The 24,074-nt window shown below is 44.1% G+C and overlaps 1 protein-coding gene across 6 annotated transcripts in view; it reads right to left on the bottom strand.

The window, feature by feature from the left end:
* pdxdc1 (pyridoxal-dependent decarboxylase domain containing 1) overlaps positions 1 to 22,288 on the bottom strand; it is a 73,180-nt gene extending 50,892 nt beyond the window's left edge. For all 6 annotated transcript variants that reach the window (XM_038820704.1, XM_038820706.1, XM_038820707.1 and 3 more), the window contains exons 1-4: positions 22,085 to 22,288; positions 2,597 to 2,670; positions 1,749 to 1,817; positions 828 to 908 (exon numbers count right to left, since the gene is read on the bottom strand). In XM_038820704.1, the coding sequence (XP_038676632.1) occupies positions 828 to 908; positions 1,749 to 1,817; positions 2,597 to 2,670; positions 22,085 to 22,105 (245 nt within the window). In that variant the 5' untranslated portion in view covers positions 22,106 to 22,288. The remainder of the gene's footprint in view (positions 1 to 827; positions 909 to 1,748; positions 1,818 to 2,596; positions 2,671 to 22,084) is intronic.
* Between the last annotated feature and the right edge of the window lie 1,786 nt (positions 22,289 to 24,074).

The raw sequence follows: 24,074 nt of genomic DNA, 5'->3' as shown, positions 1-24,074 counted from the left end.
AAGTTCTCATCAGATTTGTTATAGAATGCTACACTACACCAAATAACATGCCCTAAAATGGGAGAAATGGTGGGGTAGTGGTCATGTCAATGGACTAGCAATCCAAAGTTAAATGCTCTGGGAAAATGAGTTCAAATCCTACCCTAAGACCATAAGACAAAGGAGCAGAACTAGGCCACTCGGCCCATCGAGTCTGCTCCGCCATTCAATCGTGGCTAATATTTTCTCATCTCCATTCTCCTGCCTTCTCCCCATAACCCCTGATCCCCTTTATTAATCAAGAACCTATCTATCTCTGTCTTAAAGACATTCAGCGATTTGGCCTCCACAGCCTACTGCGGCAAAGAGTTCCACAGATTCACCACCCTCTGGCAGCTGGTGGAATTCAAATTCAATGAACATTAATGAAACTGGAACTGAAAACTGGTCTCAGTAATAGTGACCATGAAGCTATTTGGTTCACTATGAAAATCTGCATCTTTACCTGGTCTGGCTCATATGCAACTCCACACCTACAGTAATGTGGTTGACTCTTAACTGCCCTCGAGTAAGCACTCGGGGAAGGGAAACAAATGCTGGTCTTGCCAGCGATGCCCACATCCCAACAAAGAATATTGAAAAAAGTATTTTTTCTTTCTTTCTGCTGGCACTCCCTTATAAAACACAACTGGCTCATCATTCTTAATACTTCACTGAACTAACAACAAAGTTCAAACTCGAGTGCAAAACACATTTTAACTGCACTGCTGACGTACTTTCAAAAACAAAATAAAAATATTACTTTAAGTTTACCCCTCTAAAGACACCTGTAAAAATTCACTCATTACCGATGGGGCTGTAATTCCTCCTCATCTTCTCCATGCATCAGGTTCTGTACAAGCTGAAGAATCGCTGTCATGTTCTGTCCACTGGAGAAAAAAAGTGTTGCGTTTAACCACAAAATAAAATTACATTCAATTAAAATCCGTTTATCAACAAAAAATATTTGGGCCCCCATTGGAAACACTAATTTTGGGGTGCTGAGATTTGATTCTGTGGTTTCCAGCTACCCTGCAATGAATAATGCAACATTATTCGGCAAGGCACATTTATAAAAGTTTTTAAAATATAACACAAACATTTTGCTGTGGTGTTTTTCAGTGAATCCACAAGACAGGTTTCCTGCATAGCCAACGATATTGTTTAAAACTCATCTATATTTTACTGTTTGAAAAATAATGAGCCAGGGCCATTAGATGGCAATAATGAAACATGTTCTCACCAAACTAACCACATTAGGGTCTCCAGTTGCTCCATCTGGACCTGTAAAGACTTAATTACCTGCAAAGACTCGCATTCAAAGCATTGTCTTGCATCTTTGACTTTGTCTACATATATGTTTCTGGAACCCACCCCTTCATTCACCTGAGGAAGTAGCAGTGCTCCAAAAGCTAGTATTTCAAAACCTGTTGGACTTTAACCTGGTGTTGTCAGACTTCTTACTTTAAAAAGCAAATTTAACAATGGCAGCTATTCAAGTAAATGCAATTCAATAAAAATGATTCTTTACAGGATGATTGGGATTCTTAGAGACCATATCAAAAGATTTCACAATAAAATTAACAATCCAGAATTTGGCAGGCTAATTATGTATCCAATAACATTACTACAGTAAATAACACTGGAAATGAAATAGGAAGACATTGCAAAAAATACCTGCACAAATAATAACCAAGATCTTTGCAAGTTTGATTTTCAGCATTACTCACCTGCCTTGTAAGGGGCCGGGAATATCTTTTCTGGCATATTTCTTCTTCTCTCTCTCTTCATCTGCTTCCCTGAATGATTAATAAAAGTGAAGATATCACTAATTTGAGACAAGCCCTGTGAGAAACAGCAATGGCTCTACTGATCATAGAGAGACAAAATGTTATTTGAATAAGAATACATTTAAGTAACTAATTTTACTGAAAACAGTTTTAAAAGGCACCACTAACTAAATACTTTTAATTACAATAAACTGTGACTTACTGTATTATATATTTCATTTTAGCCCTGTTAATGGAGTCATAACCACTGTAAAATAATTCCCAAACGTTTGAAGGTTGCTTTAAAATGTTGTTACTAAGATTAAAACATTTACAAATTCCATAATGGTCAAAATAAAAATTCAATGCAATTTTCTTTCCATAACTAATCAGTTCCCAATTAGCACAGCACTCAATGTATTTAGATTGATGAAAGAATAAAACACACAATGAAGAATGTATATACCATATCCAAATAACTTTTAATCAGATGAAATTCTAGAAGACATCATGTTACCGAGATGATTGCTGAAAAACCGATGATGGAACACGAGGATGATCAATGTGTTGATATTGTAAGGAACAGCCAAGTTTATCATGAGGGAAGATATTTACAAAAATATGGGATTGATGTAGTTGCGCAACTTTTGAGATATAGAATGGTCATGTTCCCAAATCATTGACAGATAATTTTAATGTTAATATTTTTCTCTTTCTTTCCTGAATGCAAGAAAATTCACATTATCTTTCTATGCTACTCGAAAAAAGTTTTCACGAAGTTATTATTGTGATAGAGATTGCGAACTCACCGCTGAGAGTCTTCCAACATCTTCATGGCCTCATTGAGGTTCTTCCCCATTTCAGCTAAAGTGGGGTCAACCATCTGTCAAAAAAACGTAAAAGAAGTAAAGCATTTATACAACATCTTTCATATAGAGCATCCCAAACCACTTCACAGCCAATAAAGTATTTCTAATTTGTTGTTACTTTTGGTAAAAGAATCATGGCAATTAACCTGTTCGGCGCAAGTATCCACAATCAACAACATGATACTAATCAGATCATCTATTTTTGTGATGTTGTTTGAGGGATGACAATTGTCCAGGACACTGGAAATATCTCCCGGTCTTATTATCCTTCACATCCACCAGAGGGGGCCTCGGTTTAATGCCTCAGCCGAAAAAGTGCAGAAGCTTCTTATTACTGCACCGGTGTAACAGCCCAGATTATTGCGCTCAAGTCTGAAAGTGACACTCAAACCCCACAACTTTTTTAAAAATTTAGAATACCCAAACCATTTTTTCCAATTAAGGGGCAATTTAGTGTGGCCAATCCACCTAGCCTGCACATCTTTGGGTTGTGGGGGCGAAACCCAAGCAAACATGGGGAGAATGTGCAAACTCCACAAAGACAGTGCCCAGAGCCGGTATCGAAATTGGGACATCAGTGCCGTGAGGCAGCAGTGCTAACCACTGCACCACCGTGCTGCCTAACCCACAACTTTCTGACTCAGACGCAAGAATATTACCACCTGAGCCACTGTTGGAACTCAAGACAAATTTACTGAGATATAATAACTCCAAGACACATACAGCAACACACGAAATAGGTGCAGGAATAGACCATGTGGTCTCAAGCCTGTTCAACCATTCGATATGATCAATATTATCTGCCTCAATTTTATTAACCTGTCACTCTCCATATCCCTTCATGCCAAGATATAAAACATCTACCTCAGTCTTGTCATAATATACATCTATGTATATAATGTATTAAGCTGCTTGATGTGGGAGCTGGCAGATCCCATTGCGAGCTGCAGCGACCACATCTGCAGTAAGTGTTGGCTGCTCGAAGAACTCCGGCTCAGAGTTGATGAGCTGGAGTCTGAGCTTCACACACTGAGGCACATCCGGGAGGGGGAGGCTTACCTGGACACTTTGTTTCAGGAGGCAGTCACACCTGTCAGAGTAAATAGTTTAAATCCTGCCAGTGGCCAGGGACAGCAGGGTGTGACTGCAAGTCAGGCAGGTAAAGGGAACCAGCGGTCAGGAACTCAGGAGCCTCAGCCCTTGACCCTGTCCAACAGGTACGAGGCACTTGCTACCTGTGTGGATGGCGAACAGGGCTGCAGGAAGGATGAGTCAGCTGACCAAGGCACCATGGTTCAGCAGGCCATTCAAGGGGAGGATGTAAATAGGCAAGTTGTAGTTGATGGGGATTCTATTATCAGAGGGAGAGATAGTATCCTTTGTGAGCAGGATAGAGGGTCCCGCATGGTATGTTGCCTGCCCGGTGCTAGGGTGCGGGACATCTCTGACCGGCTTGAAAGGATATTGGAGAGGGAGGGGGAGGATCCAGTTGTTGTGGTCCATGTCGGTACCAACAACATAGGCAAGTCTAGGAAAGAGGACCTGTTTAGAGATTATAAAGAACTAGGATTCAAATTAAAAAACAGGTCCTCAAGGGTCATAATCTCCGGATTACTGCCCGAGCCACGTGCAAATTGGCATAGGGAGGCAAGAATAAGGGAAGTTAACACGTGGCTGAAAGAGTGGTGTGGGAAAGAGAGGTTCCTTTTCATGGGACACCGGCATCAGTTTTGGGACAGGGGGGACCTATACCGTTGGGATGGTCTCCACCTGAACCGAGCTGGGACCAGTGTTCTGGCGAAAAGAGTAAATAGGGTGGTCAATAGGACTTTAAACTAGAGATTGGGGGGGGGGAAGGGAAAGTCAGGGAACCAAGAGGTGAAGGAATCAGTGGGAAGCGTAGCTGCTTAGGATTACAAAAAATCACGAAAAGACAGAGCTCAGGAGAGGTTACGATAGTCCCCATCTCACAAAATATGACACAGTGTATGGAAAGGCTCAGTAAACCAAGGTCCACCACACTAAGAAAACAAAAAGGGACAGTCAATAGGGAATTAAAGGTGCTATATTTAAATGCCCGCAGTGTACGGAACAAGGTAGATGAGCTTGTGGCCCAGATTGTGACTGGCAGGTATGATGTGGTAGGCATCACAGAGACGTGGTTGCAGGGGGTTCAGGACTGGCAGTTAAACATCCAGGGATTTACAACCTATCGAAAAGACAGAGGTGGGTAGAGGGGGCGGGGTTGCCTTGTTAATTAGAAATGAAATTAAATCAATAGCACTAAACGACATAGGGCCAGACGATGTGGAGTCTGTGTGGGTAGAGTTGAGGAACCACAAAGGCAAAAAAACCATAATGGGGGTTATGTACAGGCCTCCTGACAGTGGTCAGGACCAGGGGCACAAAATGCACCACGAAATAGAAAGGGCATGTCAGAAAGGCAAGGTCACAGTGATCATGGGGGTCTTCAATATGCAGGTGGACTGGGTAAATAACGTTGCCAGTGGACCCAAAGAAAGGGAATTCATTGAATGTTTACAGGATGGCTTTTTGGAACAGCTTGTGATGGAGCCCACGAGGGAACAGGCTATTCTGGACTTAGTGTTATGTAATGAGCCAGAATTGATAAAAGATCTTAAAGTAAGGGAACACTTGGGAAGCAGTGATCATAATATGGTAGAATTCAGTCTGCAATTTGAAAGAAGGAAGGTAGAATCAGATGTAAAGGTTTTACAGTTAAATAAAGGTAATTACAGGCGCATGAGGGAGGAACTGACGAAAATCGACTGGAAGCAGAGCCTAGTGGGAAAGACAGTAGAACAGCAATGGCAGGAGTTTCTGGGAGTAATTGAGGACACAGTGCAGAGGTTCATCCCAAAGAAAAGAAAGGTTATCAGAGGGAGGATTAGGCAGCCATGGCTGACAAAGGAAGTCAGGGAATGCATCAAGGCAAAAGAAAGAGCCTATAATGTGGCAAAGAGTAGTGGGAAGTCAGAAGATTGGGAAGGCTACAAAAACAAACAGAGGATAACAAATAGAGAAATAAGGAAGGAGAGGATCAAATATGAAGGTAGGCTAGCCAGTAACATTAGGAATGATAGTAAAGGTTTCTTTAAATACATTAAAAACAAACGGGAGGCAAAAGTAGACATTGGGCCGCTCCAAAATGACGCTGGTAATCTAGTGATGGGAGACAAGGAAATAGCTGAGGAACTTAATAAGTACTTTGCGTCAGTCTTCACAGTAGAAGACATGAGTAATATCCCCACAATTCAGGAAAGTCAGGGGGCAGAGTTGAATATGGTTGCCATCACAAAGGAGAAAGTGCTAGAGAAACTAAAAGGTCTGAAAATTGATAAATCTCCGGGCCCAGATGGGCTACATCCTAGAGTTCTAAAGGAAATAGCTGAAGAAATAGTGGAGGCGTTAGTTATGATCTTTCAAAAGTCACTGGAATCAGGGAAAGTCCCAGAGGATTGGAAAATCGCTGTTGTAACCCCCCTGTTCAAGAAGGGAACAAGAAAAAAGATGGAAAATATAGGCCATTTAGCCTAACCTCGGTTGTTGGCAAAATTCTAGAATCCATCGTTAAGGATAAGATTTCTAAATTCTTGGAAGTGCAGGGTCGGATTAGGACAAGTCAGCATGGATTTAGTAAGGGGAGGTCGTGCCTGACAAACCTGTTAGAGTTCTTTGAAGAGATAACAAATAGGTTAGACCAAGGAGAGCCAATGGATGTTATCTATCTTGACTTCCAAAAGGCCTTTGACAAGGTGCCTCACGGGAGACTGCTGAGTAAAATAAGGGCCCATGGTATTCGAGGCAAGGTACTAACATGGATTGACGATTGGCTGTCAGACAGAAGGCAGAGAGTGGGATAAAAGGTTCTTTTTCGGAATGGCAACCGGTGACAAGTGGTGTCCCGCAGGGTTCAGTGTTGGGGCCACAGCTGTTCTCTTTATATATTAACGATCTAGATGACGGGACTGGGGGCATTCTGGCCAAGTTTGCCGATGATACAAAGATAGGTGGAGGGGCAGGTAGTATTGAGGAGGTGGGGAGGCTGCAAAGATTTAGACAGTTTAGGAGAATGGTCCAAGAAGTGGCTGATGAAATTCAACGTGGGCAAGTGCGAGGTCTTGCACTTTGGAAAAAAGAATAGAGGCATGGACTATTTTCTAAACGGTGACAAAATTCATAATGCTAAAGTGCAAAGGGACTTGGGAGTCCTAGTCCAGGATTCTCTAAAGGTAAACTTGCAAGTTGAGTCCATAATTAAGAAAGCAAATGTAATGTTGTCATTTATCTCAAGAGGCTTGGAATATAAAAGCAGGGATGTACTTTTGAGGCTTTATAAAGCACTAGTTAGGCCCCATTTAGAATACTGTGAGCAATTTTGGGCCCCACACCTCAGGAAGGACATACTGGCACTGGAGAGGGTCCAGCGGAGATTCACACGGATGATCCCAGGAATGGTAGGCCTAACATACGATGAACGTCTGAGGATCGTGGGATTATATTCATTGGAGTTTAGGAGGTTGAGGGGAGATCTAATAGAAACTTACAAGATAATGAATGGCTTGGATAGGATGGACGTAGGGAAGTTGTTTCCATTAGCAGGGGAGACTAGGACGCGGGGGCACAGCCTTAGAATAAAAGGGAGTCACTTTAGAACAGAGATGAGGAGAAATTTCTTCAGCCAGAGAGTGGTAGGTCTGTGGAATTCATTGCCACAGAGGGCGGTGGAGGCCGGGACGTTGAGTGTCTTTAAGACAGAAATTGATAAATTCTTGATTTCTCGAGGAATTAAGGGCTATGGGGAGAGAGTGGGTAAATGGAGTTGAAATCAACCATGATTGAATGGTGGAGTGGACTCGATGGGCCGAATGGCCTTACTTCCGCTCCTATGTCTTATGGTCTTAATGGAGTGCAGACAGGCAGTGATTGACACACAGGATGACCAGTAAGCACACAGCACAGTGCAGCCAATCACCAGACAGGACACGACCACTATAAAGCCAGAGGGCACTAGGTTTCCCGCTCTCTCTGGACCCAGCCACTGAGACAGTCAGAGTTCGTGAGCATAGCCAGTGCAAACACCATGCGGTAGCTAGTAAGTCTGGTCAGGCTAGCACATAGGTCTCCAGTCAAGTCAGCATAATGTCAACCCACAGTTGAATATGTATCGTAGTTAAGACGTGAAATAAAATTGTGTTGCAACTTATCAAGTGTTGGAGGTCTGTCTCTCGCTACACTGCATCAAGTGCAGTCCACATCGACCCAGCCTGCCCAACACATCAAGTCTCACTACAGAAGCATCCAGAACACTCCGGGGTACAGAAATCCAAAGATTCACTATCCTAAATTTCTCCTAATCTCCATTCCAATCAATTGATTCCGTGTCCTGAGGCCATTTTAGATTCCCTAGCTAAGGAAACAACCTTAGTATCTGCCATCTTCATTCCCTTCAGAAACTTAGAACTATGTGATCATCTCTCATTCTTCCAAACTCCAGAGTATTGATCTAATTTATGCAGTCTATCGCCCAATAAACTAATCTAGTGAACGTCTGCTGCACCATCTCCAAGCCAAGTATATCTGTCCTTAAATATGGAGACTAAAACTGTGCCAGTACGCAAGGTGTGGTCTCATCAAAGCCTACGCAATTGTAGCAAGAATTCCTTATTCTTGTCCACTAATCCCCTCATAATAAAGGCCAACATGTCATTTGCCTAAATAAAAACAAACAGTGCTGGGAAAAATTCAGGTCTGGAGGCACCTGTGGAGAGAGACTTGGGAGTTAACATGGAGCCTAATGTGACTTCTTCACAAATGAAGTTGTTCTGAAAAAGAGTCATACTGAACTTGCAATATTAATTCTCCTTCTCTCTCCACAGGTGCTGCCAGATGTGTTGAAGTTTTCCAAAAGTTTCTGTTTCTATTTTAGATTTCCAGCATCCACCACATTCGCCTCTTAGTGCAATTTGCCTAATTGCTTGTACAAGTACACCAAACTCTTTCTGGACATCAATATTTAAAAGCTTCATGCACAAAAAATATTCTGCTCTTCTACTGTTACTACGACAAAGTCTCACGCATCCACACATTATACTCCATCCACCTGCCACATTGCAACTCACTCACATAACCTACCTACACCTCTTTATGTCCTCCTCACATCTTGCATTCTAACCACTCAGCAAACTTAGGCACATTACTCTTGATTTCTTTGACTAAGTTGTTAGTATCGACTTTAAATAGCAGAGGATCCAGCACATTTTGCCACATTCCACTAGTCACAATATGTCCACTTAAAAATGCCCTGTTTATTCTTAATTCTTTACTTCCTGCCTGTTGACCAATCCTCCATCTCAGCTAATATATTGTACCCAACTCCATCCAGGTTAATATATTGTCCCAACTCCCTTTGCATGGCACCTTATCAAATGCTTTTTGGAAATCCAAGAATACAATATCTAAGGGGCAGCACTGTGGACTGTGCCTTGGGTTAGCACTGCTGCCTCACAGCGCCAGGGACCCAGGTTCGATTCCAGTCTTGGGTGACTGTCTGTGTGGAGTTTGCACGCTCTCCCAGTGTCTGCGCGTTTTCCTCCAGGTGCTCCGGTTTCCTCCCACAGTCCAAAGATGTGCAGGTTAGGTAGACTGGCCATGATCAATGCATGGGTTACAGGGATAGGGCGGGGAGGGGGCCCGGGTGGGATCCTCGTTCGGAGGCTCGCTGTCGACTCAATGGGCTAAAATAGCCTTCTTATGCTCTGTAGGGGTTCTATACAGGGGCTGGTTTAGCACAGGGCTAAATAGCTGGCTTTTAAGGCAGACCAAGGCAGGCCAGCAGCATGGTTCAATTCCCTTACCAGCCTCCCCGAACAGACGCCGGAATGTGGCGACTAGGGGCTTTTCACAGTAACTTCATTTGAAACCTACTTGTGACAATAAGCAATTTTCATTTAATTTCATTATGGATTTTCTCTCCTTTTGTCTACCCTACTAGTTTACATATTCAAAAAGTATTGATAAACTTGTCAACACAATTTCTCTTTTGTAAAACCACATCGGCTTTGTCTGATCATACTGTGATTTTGCAGCTGCAATGTTAATTGCCTGCCAGTCAAAAGTTACGTCTTCAATTTATAGATTATACTATGCATAGTTTATTTGACTATCTTCTTAAAATACAATTTTATACTGAAATTGACTTACTGGGGGCAAGGGAATAATTAAGAAAATAAACCTGCACAAAATCTAAATGACTTGACCATTGTCATTTTTAATTGTGCACTGCCTGTAATACTCTATTATGAACATTGTAACATGCTATTTGTGTGTGTAATAATACACACAAAACTTAAAGAAAGAAATGTTCAATCATGACACCGAGCATCTGGAGTTGCGGTAAGAAGTTTTGACAAAACCATGGCAGTAAAGTCAATGCAATGTAAGAATTAAACCATTAATTGCATCTTCCAAACCCTTACACTATAATGCTACTTACATAGTGAGTTCTGAATTCAGCTTTGGTAATAAATAACTGTAGATCATGAAATAAGCAGTAAAAAGCATCCTGCGAATAATATCTTGTGCTGGTTGCCTACCATCCCATATGATGATGGCTAGTGTGTGGTGGTCAACTCTCTGTAGAGGATAGCCTCGTGTGTAACAGGAACCCCACTCTGGCATGGTGGTTTCTGCCATATCCTCTGAGCAAGGGCAGGATTTGCTGCCCTTTCTCTAGGCCCTAGTCTCAGCGAGCTGGGCCTTTTGGTTCTGCTCACATCTTCCAATACCTTTCCAAAATCCCAGCCACCAGAGGTCACGATCATCAATGACTGTTTGTCAACTGTCACTGATATTTTCACTGATATCTGGCACACTCCAGGACTTCTCAGTTGGTGGACTTGTCCTGCCAAGAGATGATGAGGATACATCTGAGGCAGCAATGGTGCAAACTGCAACTTTTTCTCCTGCCAAGGACAAGTTGTTCAGGTCTCATCACTGTAAAGGAATGCACTAAGGCCACAGCCTTGGTAGATTCACAGTTTTGTGTTCCCGGTCAGATTGCTGTTGTTCCACACTGCCTTACTCAGTTGCAACGTTTGTGACATGTGTACTGATTTCAGCATCAAGTGACAGATTGTTGTTGAGTGTAGAGCCAAGGTATGTGAAGCTATCAACAACCTCCAGAGTCATATTGTCAATGCTGATACAGGTGTGAGAGAGTCTGTCCATTTACCCAAGGTGATTCTCGATGTGGAATGTTAGTGCAGCATCGTCAGCTTAGAGCAACTCTCTGACTTGCCACACCTTTGTCTTGGGTCCGATGCCAACAAGGCAGAACAGTTTGGTTATGTAACTGTCATTGAACATTCTGTACTATGAAACAAGCAGTAGGCAAAAGTGATACAATATAGTAGCCTCAATGTGATATTTACATTGTTCACATACAGAATGAGGGAGTTATATTGAGTTTCAATTAAAGATTGCAACATTGCAGGCTGTTATAGTTGCAATTCCATAAATCATTTGTCTGTACACAGTAATATTTTTAAAAATAAAAGCAGAAAATGCTAGATCAACTCAGCAGGCCTGGTAGCATCTGTGGAGAGAAAAACAGTGTTAAAGTTTTGAGTCCATTTGATTCTTCAGAGCTGAAGAAGGGTAGCAATGTGATAGATTATATAATTGGTGGTGGAGAAGATGAAGCAGAATAGAAGGTCAGGGATAGGTAGGAGCTAAGGAAAGATTGACAATGCTGTCATGGACACCAGGCAAAGGGAGTGTTAATGGTAGCATTAAAGACTAAAGAGGGTGCTGATAGTGGCATAAAGGTAAGAATGTGTTACTAGAACAAAGATCAGTTCTCAGTGAAAGCAAAACGAAAGATCAAGTGACAGGTGGGGTTTGTGTTGGGACAAACAAAAAAAGGGGTCAAGATGGAGGAAATAGTTCAGTCATAGAATCAACAGTGCAGAAGGAGGTCATTTGGCCCATCGGGTCTGCACCGGCCCATACAAAGAGCACCCTACTGAAGCCCACGTATCTACCCTATCCCCATAACTCAGTGACCCTCACTGAATCGTTTTTGGACACGAAGGACAATTCATCATGGCCAACCTACCTAACCCGCACATCTTTGGACTGTGGGAGGAACCGGAGCACCCGGAGCAAACCCACGCGACACGGGGAGAACGTGCAGACACCACACAGACAGTAACCCAGCCGGGAATCGAACTTGGGACCCTGGAGCTGTGAAGCAACTGTGCTAACCACTATGTTACCGCGCTGCCCTGTCTAAAGCTGTTGGACTCAATGTTCCAGTCCAGAAGGCTGGACTTGCAAAATGAGAAACATATATGCAATTTACACTATTTAAGTGAAGGTAAACACCATTGAAGAACTGCTTTCTGTGCAAACATTTATTTATTTGCTCAACATATTCAGGTATGGATACGTTCTCCCATGCCTCATTTATATGGTCTTTCTGAAATTTAAACACAAGGTGCAGCAGAGGGCAGTGCATGCAGCCTCTTGAATATACTCAGAACTCTGCAACTGAAGTGCAAATTATAAAGAGACTATCTCCTGAGGTGCTGCACTATTCTAATGTGCTGCACTATACAACAATAGCTTTAATAACTTTGTCACAGATAGCCAAAGTTTTTATACCTGTGACTCCATTGAATATATTTACATTTACAATACCAAATGAGCATAGAATAGTTTGAGTCAGGGAGACTAGAATAAAGGCCACAGCTGGTACAAAGGAGCTTTGTTCAGTACATTTGGTTATTGGGAAGGAAAGGATTTACATTTCTATAGCATTATTCACGCCCTTGGGGTATTCCAAAATTCTTTATTCTCATTCCTTAAAGCGCAGTCACTGTTGTACATTATGCAAATATATATTTGGGCTATAGTTGCTCATGTTTCATTTTAATGCCCAATGGCATTTTAAGCTGGTGGACAATATTCTTCTGGACAGCAATCTGCAAGTTATTACACTTGCCCCCTATTTACATTCGTCAAAACAAAGATCTTCAAAATGATGGTGTTTTTAAAAAAAACACAATTATGGGGCAATTTAGCGTGGCCAATCCACCTACCCTGCACCTAACTTTGGGTTGCGAGGGTGAGCCACACGCAGACACGGGGAGAATGTGCAAACTCCAAACAGAGAGTGACCCGGGGCCGGGATCGAACCCGGGTCCTCGGCACCGTGAGGCAGCAGTGCTAACCACTGCACCACCGTGCTGCCCAAAAATGAGTGTTTATCCATCCTCTGACAGTGTAAAAAATAACTGAAAACCATTGAGCATCTGCCATGTAACAATGGAATTAAGGACTGTAGGTTTCCATTTATACAGTGGCTTTCACGACCTTAAGGACTTCCCAAGGTGATCTGCAAAGAATAAAGTACCTTTGAAGTGTCATGTAATATCAATCAGTCAATAGGGACTGTGGCAGACAAAGTTCCTATAAGCAAACAATTTGACAATAACCGGATAATATGTTTTTTTTTAAACTGATGCTGACTGAGGATTAAACATTGGCCAGGACTGCAAGGATAACCCCCCCAGCTCCTTTTCCAAATAGTACATTCACTTCAAAAGCAGGTGAAGCCTCAGTTTCATGTTTCATCTTCCTAGACTTGTGCACTCAAGTCTTCAAGTGGGACTTGTACCAATGACTGTGAGTCAGAGACCAGAGTGCCACAGCTGCCAACTCAACTGGTGAAACGTATATTCTGCAAACTGGATGCAGTTCAGGCAGCCATCCATTATTAAATAAATACGAGACAGAGTTTTGTGTGTCAATAACAATGCTGCAAATTAGCTATTGGGTGTCAAATTTATGCATTCCTCATAAGTGTGGACAGATACAAGTCAAAAACAGTGGCAGAAAGATTCAAGTCAACTAGCAAAACAACTTGCAGCCGCCTGACGTTCTTCATAACTGTCACTGGTGAGTGAAGCAATGCCGTTGGAATACAAGTAAGCAGTAATCAAAGTTTCAATAATTCTTCAACAAATTGTTATTCTTGATTTATATTAAAGAGCTAGATGTGGGTGTACAGGCATAATTTAAAAAGTTGAATATGCCACAAGACATGAAGAATTGTGGATGAAAGTGATAGACTTCATGAGGTCATAGGCAGGCTGCTGGAATGGCTACATGCCAGATGACATTTAATGCAGAGATGTGTGAAGTGATACATTTTGGTAGGATGTATGAGGAGAGACAGCATAAACTAAAGGGGGTGCAGGGGCAGAGAGTAATGCTTGGTCTTGTCAGCTTGGATCTAGTACATCTCTTGTTGGGACCATGAATTGGATTAAATTTGAATTGGTTTTTGGAGCAAGCAAGAAGATGGATTGGGGGCTTGCCTGTGCATTCTGCACATTGGCTTTGCCTCTCTGAAAAAGGAAACATTAAAAAAAGGGCAATGGGATCCTGGGCTTTATAAATAGTAGCAGAGAGTACAAAAGCAAGGAGATCAGGTGGAACTTTTATAAAACAATGACCTCAACTGGAGTATCGAGTCCAATTCTAGGCACCTCACGAAGGAGGCATTAGAGAGGGGGAAGAAAATATTCACAAGGACAGTTCCAGGGATGAGGGACTTTAGTTACGTGATTGGAGAAGCTGGCGCTGTTCTCATTGCAAACAGAGGTTGAGAGGAGGCTTGATAGGTATTCAAAATCATGAGTTGTCTGGATAGAGCAGATGAGGAGAAGCTGTTTCCATTGGCGCAGGACAGAGAACCAGAGGATACCAATTTAAAGTGAATGGCAAAAGAACCAGAGATAACATTGGGAAAACCTAGTTATGCAGCATTTGGCTCGGATCTGGAATGCACTCGCCCGACAGCATGGTGGAGGCAGGTTCAATAATCATCGAAACAGAAAGAAATCTGCAGGACTACAATGGCACTCGTTGAGTTGGTCTTGCAGAGAGGAGGCATGGATATGACAGGCTGAATGATCTGCTCTGTGCTGTAACCGTTCTGTGATTCTATTGTAACTGGCATTCACATTGTCATTTTGGTGCAAACTAATTGGAGGCAAAGTAATTTCACAATGAAAATTTTAAAAATATATTCTTTACACCACAGGTGAGTATTTTTCAACAAGCATAATTAGAGGTGGGCGATAAAACTGCTGGCCTAGAATAAAAAGCATATTTGGGGAAAATCTGAAAGTATTATAGGCTAACACGGCCGAGGTTTGAGGTTAGCTCTAATCCAGTACACAGGCGCATGTGGATTTCAAAATACAAGAGACAAAGACTAGTTTAAGGCGAGATATGAATCATCCAGGTATGCACACTAAATCGCAACTGAGGCTGTGAGGTAAGAGGAATGACAGTGACCTGATCCAATTTGCAGGTCTTAGCTTAAGGAAGTCAAGCGTGATACCATTCTGAAATACAAATAAATGATAGGGTTTTTGACCAAATGCAACTTTTAACAGGAACAAAACACTGTAGAAATGATAAAGCAGTTGAAAGTGAAACAACGGTCTCCCCTAAGAGGTTTACGAGCCCGGTGGTGGCGGCGACCCTAAGAATCTGGGGACAGTGGAGACGGCATAGGGGGGAAACAGGGGGCTCGATGGAGGCTCCATTGGGTGGCAATCACCGGTTCATCCCGGGGAACAAGGATGAAGGATTTAGGGGGTGGCAAAGGGTGGGCATCAGTAAATTGAGGGACCTGTTTATTGGCGGGAGGTTTGCGGGCCTGGGGGAATTGGAAGATAAATTTGGGCTTCCCCAAGGGAACATGTTCAGATACTTGCAGGTAAAGGCGTTTGCTAGGCGACAGGTAGAGGGATTCCCTTTGCTGCCCTCGCGGGGGACGATGGACAGAGTGCTTTTGGGGGTGTGGGTCGGAGAGGGGAAGGTGTCTGACATCTATAAGGTAATGCAGGAGGTGGAGGAGTCGTCAGTGGAGGAGCTGAAGGCTAAATGGGAGGAGGAACTTGGGGAGCAGATAGAGGACGGGACTTGGACGGATGCCTTGGAGAGTCAACTCTTCCTCTTCATGTGCGAGGCTTAGTCTCATCCAATTTAAGGTGCTGCACCAGGCCCACATGTCCGGGACTAGGATGAGTAGGTTCTTTGGGGGTGAGGACAGGTGCACCAGGTGTTCGGGGAGTCCAGCGAATCATGCCCATATGTTCTGGGCATGCCCGGCACTGGAAGAATTCTGGAAGGGGGTGGCGGGGACGGTGTCGAGGGTGGTTGGATCCAGGGTCAAACCAGGGTGGGGACTAGCGATTTTCGGGGTTGCGGTGGAGCCGGGAGTGCAGGAGGTGAAAGAGGCCGGTGTCCTGGCCTTTGCGTCCCTAGTAGCCCGGCGGAGGATCGTGCTGCAGTGGAAGGATGCGAGGCCCCCAAGTGTGGAGACCTGGGTCAGTGACATGGCGGAATTTATAAAGTTGGAAAGGGTCAAATTTGCCCTGAGAGAATCAGTACAAGGGTTCTATAAACGGTGGCAGCCTTTTCTGGACTTCCTGGCTCAAAGATAGGTATCTTGGTCAATAGCAGCAGCAACCCTGGGGTGTGGGGGAGAGGGGGGGGGGGTGTTCCTGATTATAGTTTCTATATTTTTTCGCTACGGTTATGTAACTTAACATTGTGTTAACTTAAGTTGTTGTTAATATGTCGGGTTGTTCATTGAGGAGGGGCGAAGTTCATGATTGTTGTGATTATTGTTATTGTTGGTATTTTAGTATGGTTTGATGTTGTTGTATAAATTCAAAATGTTTCAATAAAAATTATTTTTTTTAAAAAGAAAGTGAAACAACGGAGATGCTGGAAATCTGAAACTGAAAATACTGGAAATATACAGCAGGTCAGTCAACATCAGGAGAGAACAGAATAGTCTTATGAATGTTGACTCTTTCAGAACTGAAACATAGCTGGCATGCTAGTGCAAAGTGAAAGGGAAGTACAAGAAAGTATATTTATTTTCCATCTTGGTGAGTTTTCTGACAATGGAACAGATAAACCAAGAGGAATGATAAACAGAATAATGGAAGCGATCACCTCAGTCGAATAATGACAAACATGGGAAGCAGCATTATGACATTAAAGAAACAAGGGGTGTGTAAATAACTAATCATTTCTTTAAGTGGTGCATTGCGCAAGGTGAATTATATCACATATTTAGCCCCAGAGCAGCCTACACCAATAAAGGTACAATTCCAAAATGCCGATCATAATCACCGTCTTCTGGGAACCGCATAAGTCAAATGCCAGAAATTGAGCAGTGGGCCTTTCAGATAAAAAATACAACATGTTCCAATGACATTGAGCTCACTTAACTTTTATGTAGAGGTATGAAGTTGTGAAGAAAAAGTCTTGAAATGTATTGGCTGCAACAGAAAATGCAACTTGTCCAGAGAGAGATTTAATTTTTTGTTTTTAAATTGGGAGGTGGTAGTTAATCTCTGGTTGCCCTGCGAGGCATTAAGGATCAACCACATAGTGTGGAATTGGGAGTTGTATGCAAAGCAGACTGAATAGGGCAGACAGGTAGCTTCCCCTGAAGAGCATTAGGTAATCAAGTGGGTCCTTTTGAAAAATTAAAAACTGTCAACATTCTTGGTTGTGTTGAAGTTGCCAGAAGCAATGAATGCAGTTTGATAACCTGTCACAGACAGGGTTGAACTAGTTTCATAGCATAAACACCAGGCTACATCATCCCACCTTATCCCCATAATCCTCGATATACTTACTGATTAAAAATCATGTCTATCTCAGCTTTAAACATACCTACTAACCCAGCCTCAACATGATTCTGTGGTAAAGAATTCCAGATTCATAACCCTCAGAAGAAATTCCTCTTCACCTCTGTTTGAGGTAGGCGACCCCTTATTCTGAGATTATGCCCTCTGGTCCACAGGGGGAAACATCCTCTCAATATCTACCGTGTCCAGCCTCCTGAGAATCCTAACTATGTCCCAATAAGGTCCAATGAATATATATACCCAACCCACTCAGCCTCTCCTGTTGTAACACTACATTCCGTATGCTCCACCCAATGTCTATGCCCATGTATTTACATTGTATATTTATCGTATGTCCTATGTTTTTCATGTATGGAACGATCTGCCTAGACTGTACGCTGAACAATACTCTTCACTGTACACGTGACAATAACTCTAAATCTAGAAAATCCTTCCATACCCAGGCTCAACGTAGTGACCCTTCTCTAGGCTGCCTTCAATGATAGAAAGCACTGCTCCCAATACTTTACAGTAGCAATGTTTAGACCAACAAATTTCATGTTTTAGTACTTAGCATGAAAATTCAAAATTCATCCTAGTTTTGTGAATATTTACTTAAATGTAGCTGTATTTAAGGCTGAGACCCAGTCAGTGAGCTACATAATCCATTAAGGCATTTTTAAGATGATAGTCATCATCGAACTTACAGTGCGGAAGGAGGCCATTCGGCCCATTGAGTCTGCACCAGCTCTTGGTAAGAGCACTCTACCCAAGGTCAACACCTCCACCCTATCCCCATAACCCCACCCCACACTAAGGGCAATTTATCATGGCCAATCCACCTAACCTGCACATCTTTGGACTGTGGGAGGAAACCGGAGCACCCGGAGGAAACCCATGCACACACGGGGAGGATGTGCAGACTCCGCGCAGACAGTGACCCAAGCTGGAATCGAACCTGGGACCCTGTAGCTGTGAAGCAATTGTGCTATCCACAATGCTACCGTGCTGCAGACATTGTCGTGTCTACAATAAGTCTATAGTTCCTAATTGAAATAATTGTGCAGTTTGAAGCGCCCACCACATAAATAGCCTGTATTAAAACTTATCAAACCAAAGAGAAAATGCTGGAAAATCTCAGCAGGTCTGGCAGCATCTGTAGGGAGAGAAAAGATGACCAGCTGACCCTTTGTCAAAACATATCAACTGGTTTCTTGAGTTTCAAAAGTATAGTACATACAAAATATCCAATTATATGTTTTGTTAAACAACTCACTTGTGGACATTTGTAACGAATATAATGAGTTTATTATAAGTCTGCTGAAACAAAATTTTTCACATGGCTCATTCTGTATTTCCCAGCTTAAAATAATTGCTCAAAGTTTTGCTTCAAATTAAAATCAAATGTTACAAACTAAATATTGCAGTTAAAAACTTGACAGCATAATTATTGACCTGATTTCAAAGCAATGCAATACAGGAACCCCTCATGGTGGACCATCTTACACCTCTTGGATTTGACACCACAGAGGGCAACTTTTATCCACTGCATCCCTTGCACCATCATTCCATGAACAGTTAATGAATTTGCACAAAAAATGTTTCAAATGTATGTGTGGACATTCCATTTCCACCTCCAGTTCCAAAGAAGCAAAACAAATAAAGCTTAAAATGAATTAAGAATTTATATACATGCTCCGTCCCATTCCAAAGAGCCAATCTCAAATCTGAAAGTGTAAAGTCAGATTTGAACTGATTCTTAGATTTGTAAGTACACTACATATGCAACCTAAACAAGGGACTTCAATAATACAAACTTAAGTATTTTTCATAAATTCAATCCAGAAAGTGTTTTATTGCTTTTTTGAAACTTCAATAATTTATTGTTCACACATATGTTGGGTAGGTGGTGTCATAGTGGTGATGTCACTGGACTAGTAATCCAGTACTCAGGCTAATGTTCTGGGGACGTGGGTTCAAATCCCACCATGGCAATTGGTGGCATTTATTTCAATGAATAAATCTGGAATCTGACCATGACAACAATCATTGATTGTTGTAAAAATCCAACTAGTTGACTAATGTCATTTTATGAAATCTGCCATCCTTGCCTGGTCTACATATGGCTCCAGAGCCACAGCAATGTGGTTGACTCTTAACTGCTCTCTGAAATAGCCTAGTCAGCCACTAGGCTGGGAAACAAATGCTAGCCTTGCCAACAATGCCTACAGACCATAAAAAAGAACAAATAATTTCACAGCCTGCATAATTAACATACTCCTTCTGCCCCTTCAGGTACCACCCCTCAAGAGGATGTTGGTGATCATGGGCTTCCAGTGGATTGGTCCACAATTATGCTTGGCAAAGTCTATGATGGGTTCTTGTTGCAGTGTGACTGACCAGGAAACTGTCTCGCACTTATCGCCGCAATCAGGTGTGCTGGAAGGATCCACAGGCTGATAATCTACCGTTTGTCCACATTATGAAAGCACCTTCCGTGGCCACCAAGTCTTGAAGTGGGACTTGAACTTCTGTACCAGAGGTAGCGGCACTCCGCACTGTGTTACAAGACCTCCCTCACTGGCATCTGATGTCAGTTAAATCACTTTTCCCCATTCATTTTGAAAACAAGTGCTGTGAAGTAATATACTATTTGATGCCAGAATCAATATTAAACACAACAGTGAATGATTGTTTCCCTATTTCAAGCATTGTGTGTGTATCTACACTGCATGGATTGCATTTCAAGGAGGACAATTGGGGATGGGCAGCAAATGCTGGCCTTATCAGCAACACTTGCAACTCATGAATGAACAGTAAAAGTCAAAGCCTATTACAACACATTATGGGTACAAAATGTTTTCAATTTTGGCCACGTAAACACCTGTTAGATTAATCTGTCTTTACTCTGTTGGTGGACAAGCAGTGCATTCCCAGAAGGTGGCTCAGTGGTTAGCACTGCTGCCTCAAAGCACCAGGGACCCGGGCACGATTCTGGCCTCGGGTGACAGTGTGGAGTTTGCACGGTGTCCCCGTGTCTGCAGGGTTTCCTCCAGATGCCCTGGTTCCCTCCCGCAGTCCAAAGATGTGCAGATTAGACGGGGTTACGAGGAGTGGGCCTAGATAGAGTGCGCTTTCAGAGGGTTGGCGCAAACTGGATGGGCCGAATGACCTCCTTCTGCACTGTAGGAATTCTGTGGATTCCATAATGAAGGTGTAGCCATCTGGGATGGCCACTTACAAAGGATCGTGGGAAATATTGCCACCTGCAAAGGACCATGGGAAATATGGTCAACCCAGGACTCAAACGCTCAGAGCTTATGTATATTGGCAACTCAGATAACTAGACGCTATCGAAACCCCAGCTACTTTGCATTCTAATGGCCCATTTCCCCAGAACAAAAGACCAATACTCAGGTAACAGATACAGAAACAGACTCATCGACACCACTCCCTTTGCTCAGGGAGCCCAAAAAGCCACGGTCAATGACCGCTCAGGACACGCCCCGCCATCAAGGGACCCGCCCCTTTATTGGCCAAAATCAGAGGCAGTAATCAAAGCCTGCCGAATTATTTGGTCCAAAGCTAAGGACCGCCCAAAAGAGCTCAAAACCCCAGAAGGATAAAGAGACACACTGCCAAGTATTCAGTCTCTCTTGGCCCCGACCTACGCCTAAAACCAAGTGTAGCATCACGACCAGAAGACAAGTTCAAGACCATCAATCGCTACCAGACAGATGAGCCCAGCAGAAACTAAGTAATTTCTCCAGACCCAGCCACGCAAGATCCGAACAAAGGCCTTGTTCCTCTGCATAAAGCTGGGTGCCTGAAGTTAAGTACAGGTTGTTGTCGTGTTAGGTGTAATTTAGCTTGTAGTGTTTTATGTTGCATGTCGAAGTAATTCTTGAGTGTAAGTAAACTATCATTGAACTTTAACTAACTAACTGGTTGTTTTTTTTTAATAAATTTAGATTAGCCAATTATTTTTTCTAATTAAGGGGCAATTTAGCGTGGCCAATCCACCTACTCTGCACATTTTTGGGTTGTGGGGGCGAAACCCACGCAGACACGGGGAGAATGTGCAAACTCCACATGGACAGTGACCCAGAGCCGGGATCGAACCTGGGACCTCAGCGCCATGAGGTGGTTGTGCTAACCACTAGGCCACCGTGCTGCCCTACTAACTGGTTGTTTGATCGATATCCGATAAAACCTTGTGGTGGTATCATTTGATACCTGCCGACTCTGAAAAACAATATCATCATTAATAACTGTCATATCAGTATCCAGTTAAAAAGAGCAAAGGTTTCCAGACCCAAGGCAAGAGCACTGTCCCTCTGGGCAGATGCTGCCAGGGTTTCCATTTGATCTCTGAGCCTGTCTAGTTCTGAGAATAAGGCTGAAGCTTTTAAGTAACAACCAGCCACTGTTGGGAGCCCAGAAACTGGTGAGAAGGTCTGAAGTCTGTGGGCCCTGTGGACCCGGAAATAGGCAGCTGGAAATTACTGCCTGGCTGCATGCATCACCTTTTACTGTGAGCTGAGGGGAAAGTGGTTTGTCTGAGGGTGCAGGCCCTGACAGGGCCGGGCTGGCCCTAAGTGACCGCCCAGCCCTGGGGACAGGGCCTGCATCCTCAGGCCGCCTCCCATCACCACATCAAACCTGACACTCTCCCTACCTTCTCCAAGGTGGCGTCCATCTTATTATTTGTCTTGCTGTTGTATATGGATGAAAGGGCGGTCAGATGGGATAGTCGGGGTTCTCCGGCCTGTTAAACTCGCTAAACGGCTGTCACCCCCCAGAGCCAGCCTCCCGCTTCCGCCATCACCTCCGTCTCCACGCTGGCAGCTGCGCGCGCCGCCGGCCAGTCAATCAGCCGGAGACCCCACCCCCCCCAACCAGGGCGGTCAATCAGCCGGAGTCCCGCCTCCCAACCAGCGCTGTCAATCAGCTGGCCCCGCCCCTGAAACCGGTCAATCACTCGGCCCGCCTGGCCTCCGAACCGGTAAATCTCCGCCCTCCGGCCCCGCCCCCAATCTATCAATCACCATACCACGCCCCCGCACTGTCAATCACCCGGTCCCGCCCCCGCTGTCAATTACCCGGCCCCGCCCCAACGCTGCCCATTGCCCGGCCCCGCCCCCACGCTGCCCATTGCCCGGCCCCGCCCCCGCTGTCAATCATTGATCCCCGCCCCAATCCTATCACCCGAGCCCGCCCACACACGGTCAACACCTCACAATCCCACCCACACACTGTTGAACACCAGGCCCCGCCCCCGAGCAGTCAATCACCCGGTCCCGCCCAGCCCCTGAACCGATCAATCACCGACCCCCGTCCCCGCAACTACTCTGTCAATCACCTGGCCCCGCCCCAATACGGTTAATCCCCTCACCCAGGCCCGCCCACACATGGTCAATCGCCTCACAATCCCAGGCCCCGCCCCCGCGCTGCCAATCACCCGGCCCCGCCCCTACACGGGTCAATCACCGCGCCCCCGACAAACTGCCAATCACCGTCGCTGGCCCCGCCCCCGCCCCGACAAACTGCCAATCATTGTCGCTGGCCCCGCCCCCACACCGACCAACTGTCACTCAAAGCAAAATACTGCCGATGCTGAAAATCTGACATAAAAAAGGGAAAGTGCTGGAAATGCTCAGCGGGTCTGGCAGCGTCTGTGGAGAGAGGGACAGTTAAGTTTCAGCTTGATGACCTTATATCAGTGTTAGGCCATGGGCAGGGTTGAGAAAAAGGGATGTAAAGTTATCCTTTGGCCCTAGCTGTCAGTCAGGTTGGGGCCTGCAGCATTGTGGTCTGGAGGACAGACATGGTCCACCCCACCTTCCCTTGGCCGCTGCCAAGTCCACATCCAGGGACAGATTCCTCGGAGGCTGGCAGCTCTGCAACTCCTAACAGCTCGCTGAACTAAGGTGTAAAACCACAAGGTTCACCAATAATCCATCTCCATATCTCAGCCGCCCCACCTGAAGGACAAAGTCCGCAAACACAAGGCAACACCACCGCCCGGCCGATTCCCCCCAAGCCACTCACCATCCTTTTTAAAAATATATTTCTATTCAGAAAAGTGTTTCCAATAATAACAATCTTTATTGTCACAAGTAGACTTACATTAACACTGCAATGAAGTTTCTGTGAAAGGCCCCGAGATAACATCTTCATAACCATATTTGTACAACAATTATTTCAACCCCCTATCACCCCATTCCCCCCAAACCAAACCCAAAGAGAACAAAATACAATCGCCTAAATCACCCCTCCCTCCCGAACATCTGACGGTGACCAGCTCCCCGAAATAGGAAATGAGCGCTGCTACCTCAGGTTGGACTCTTCTGTTGACCCTCTCAAGATATACTTGACTTTTTCGAAATGTAAGAGCTCCATCAGGTCACTTCACCACGCCACAACATTATATGGGGCCAAAGACTTCCATCCAAACAGAACTCGCCTTTGGGTTATGAAGAAGGCGAAGGCAGGGCATCTGCCGACACCCCCGTCTGCAGCTCCAGTAAATCTGAAACCCCAAAGATAGCCCCAAAGGGCAAGATTCCAACTCAACCCGAAGAATTCCCGTCGTGGTGCTGAAGAAGGAGACCCACAAACTCATAAGCTTAGAACAAGACCAGTACATGTGTATATAGTGCTCCGGA

Source organism: Scyliorhinus canicula, chromosome 15 (genome assembly GCF_902713615.1).
Source record: "Scyliorhinus canicula chromosome 15, sScyCan1.1, whole genome shotgun sequence".
NCBI classification, from domain to species: Eukaryota; Metazoa; Chordata; class Chondrichthyes; order Carcharhiniformes; family Scyliorhinidae; genus Scyliorhinus; species Scyliorhinus canicula.
Note: the sequence above shows the minus strand (reverse complement) of the source record. Positions and strands in the feature narration are given on the sequence as shown.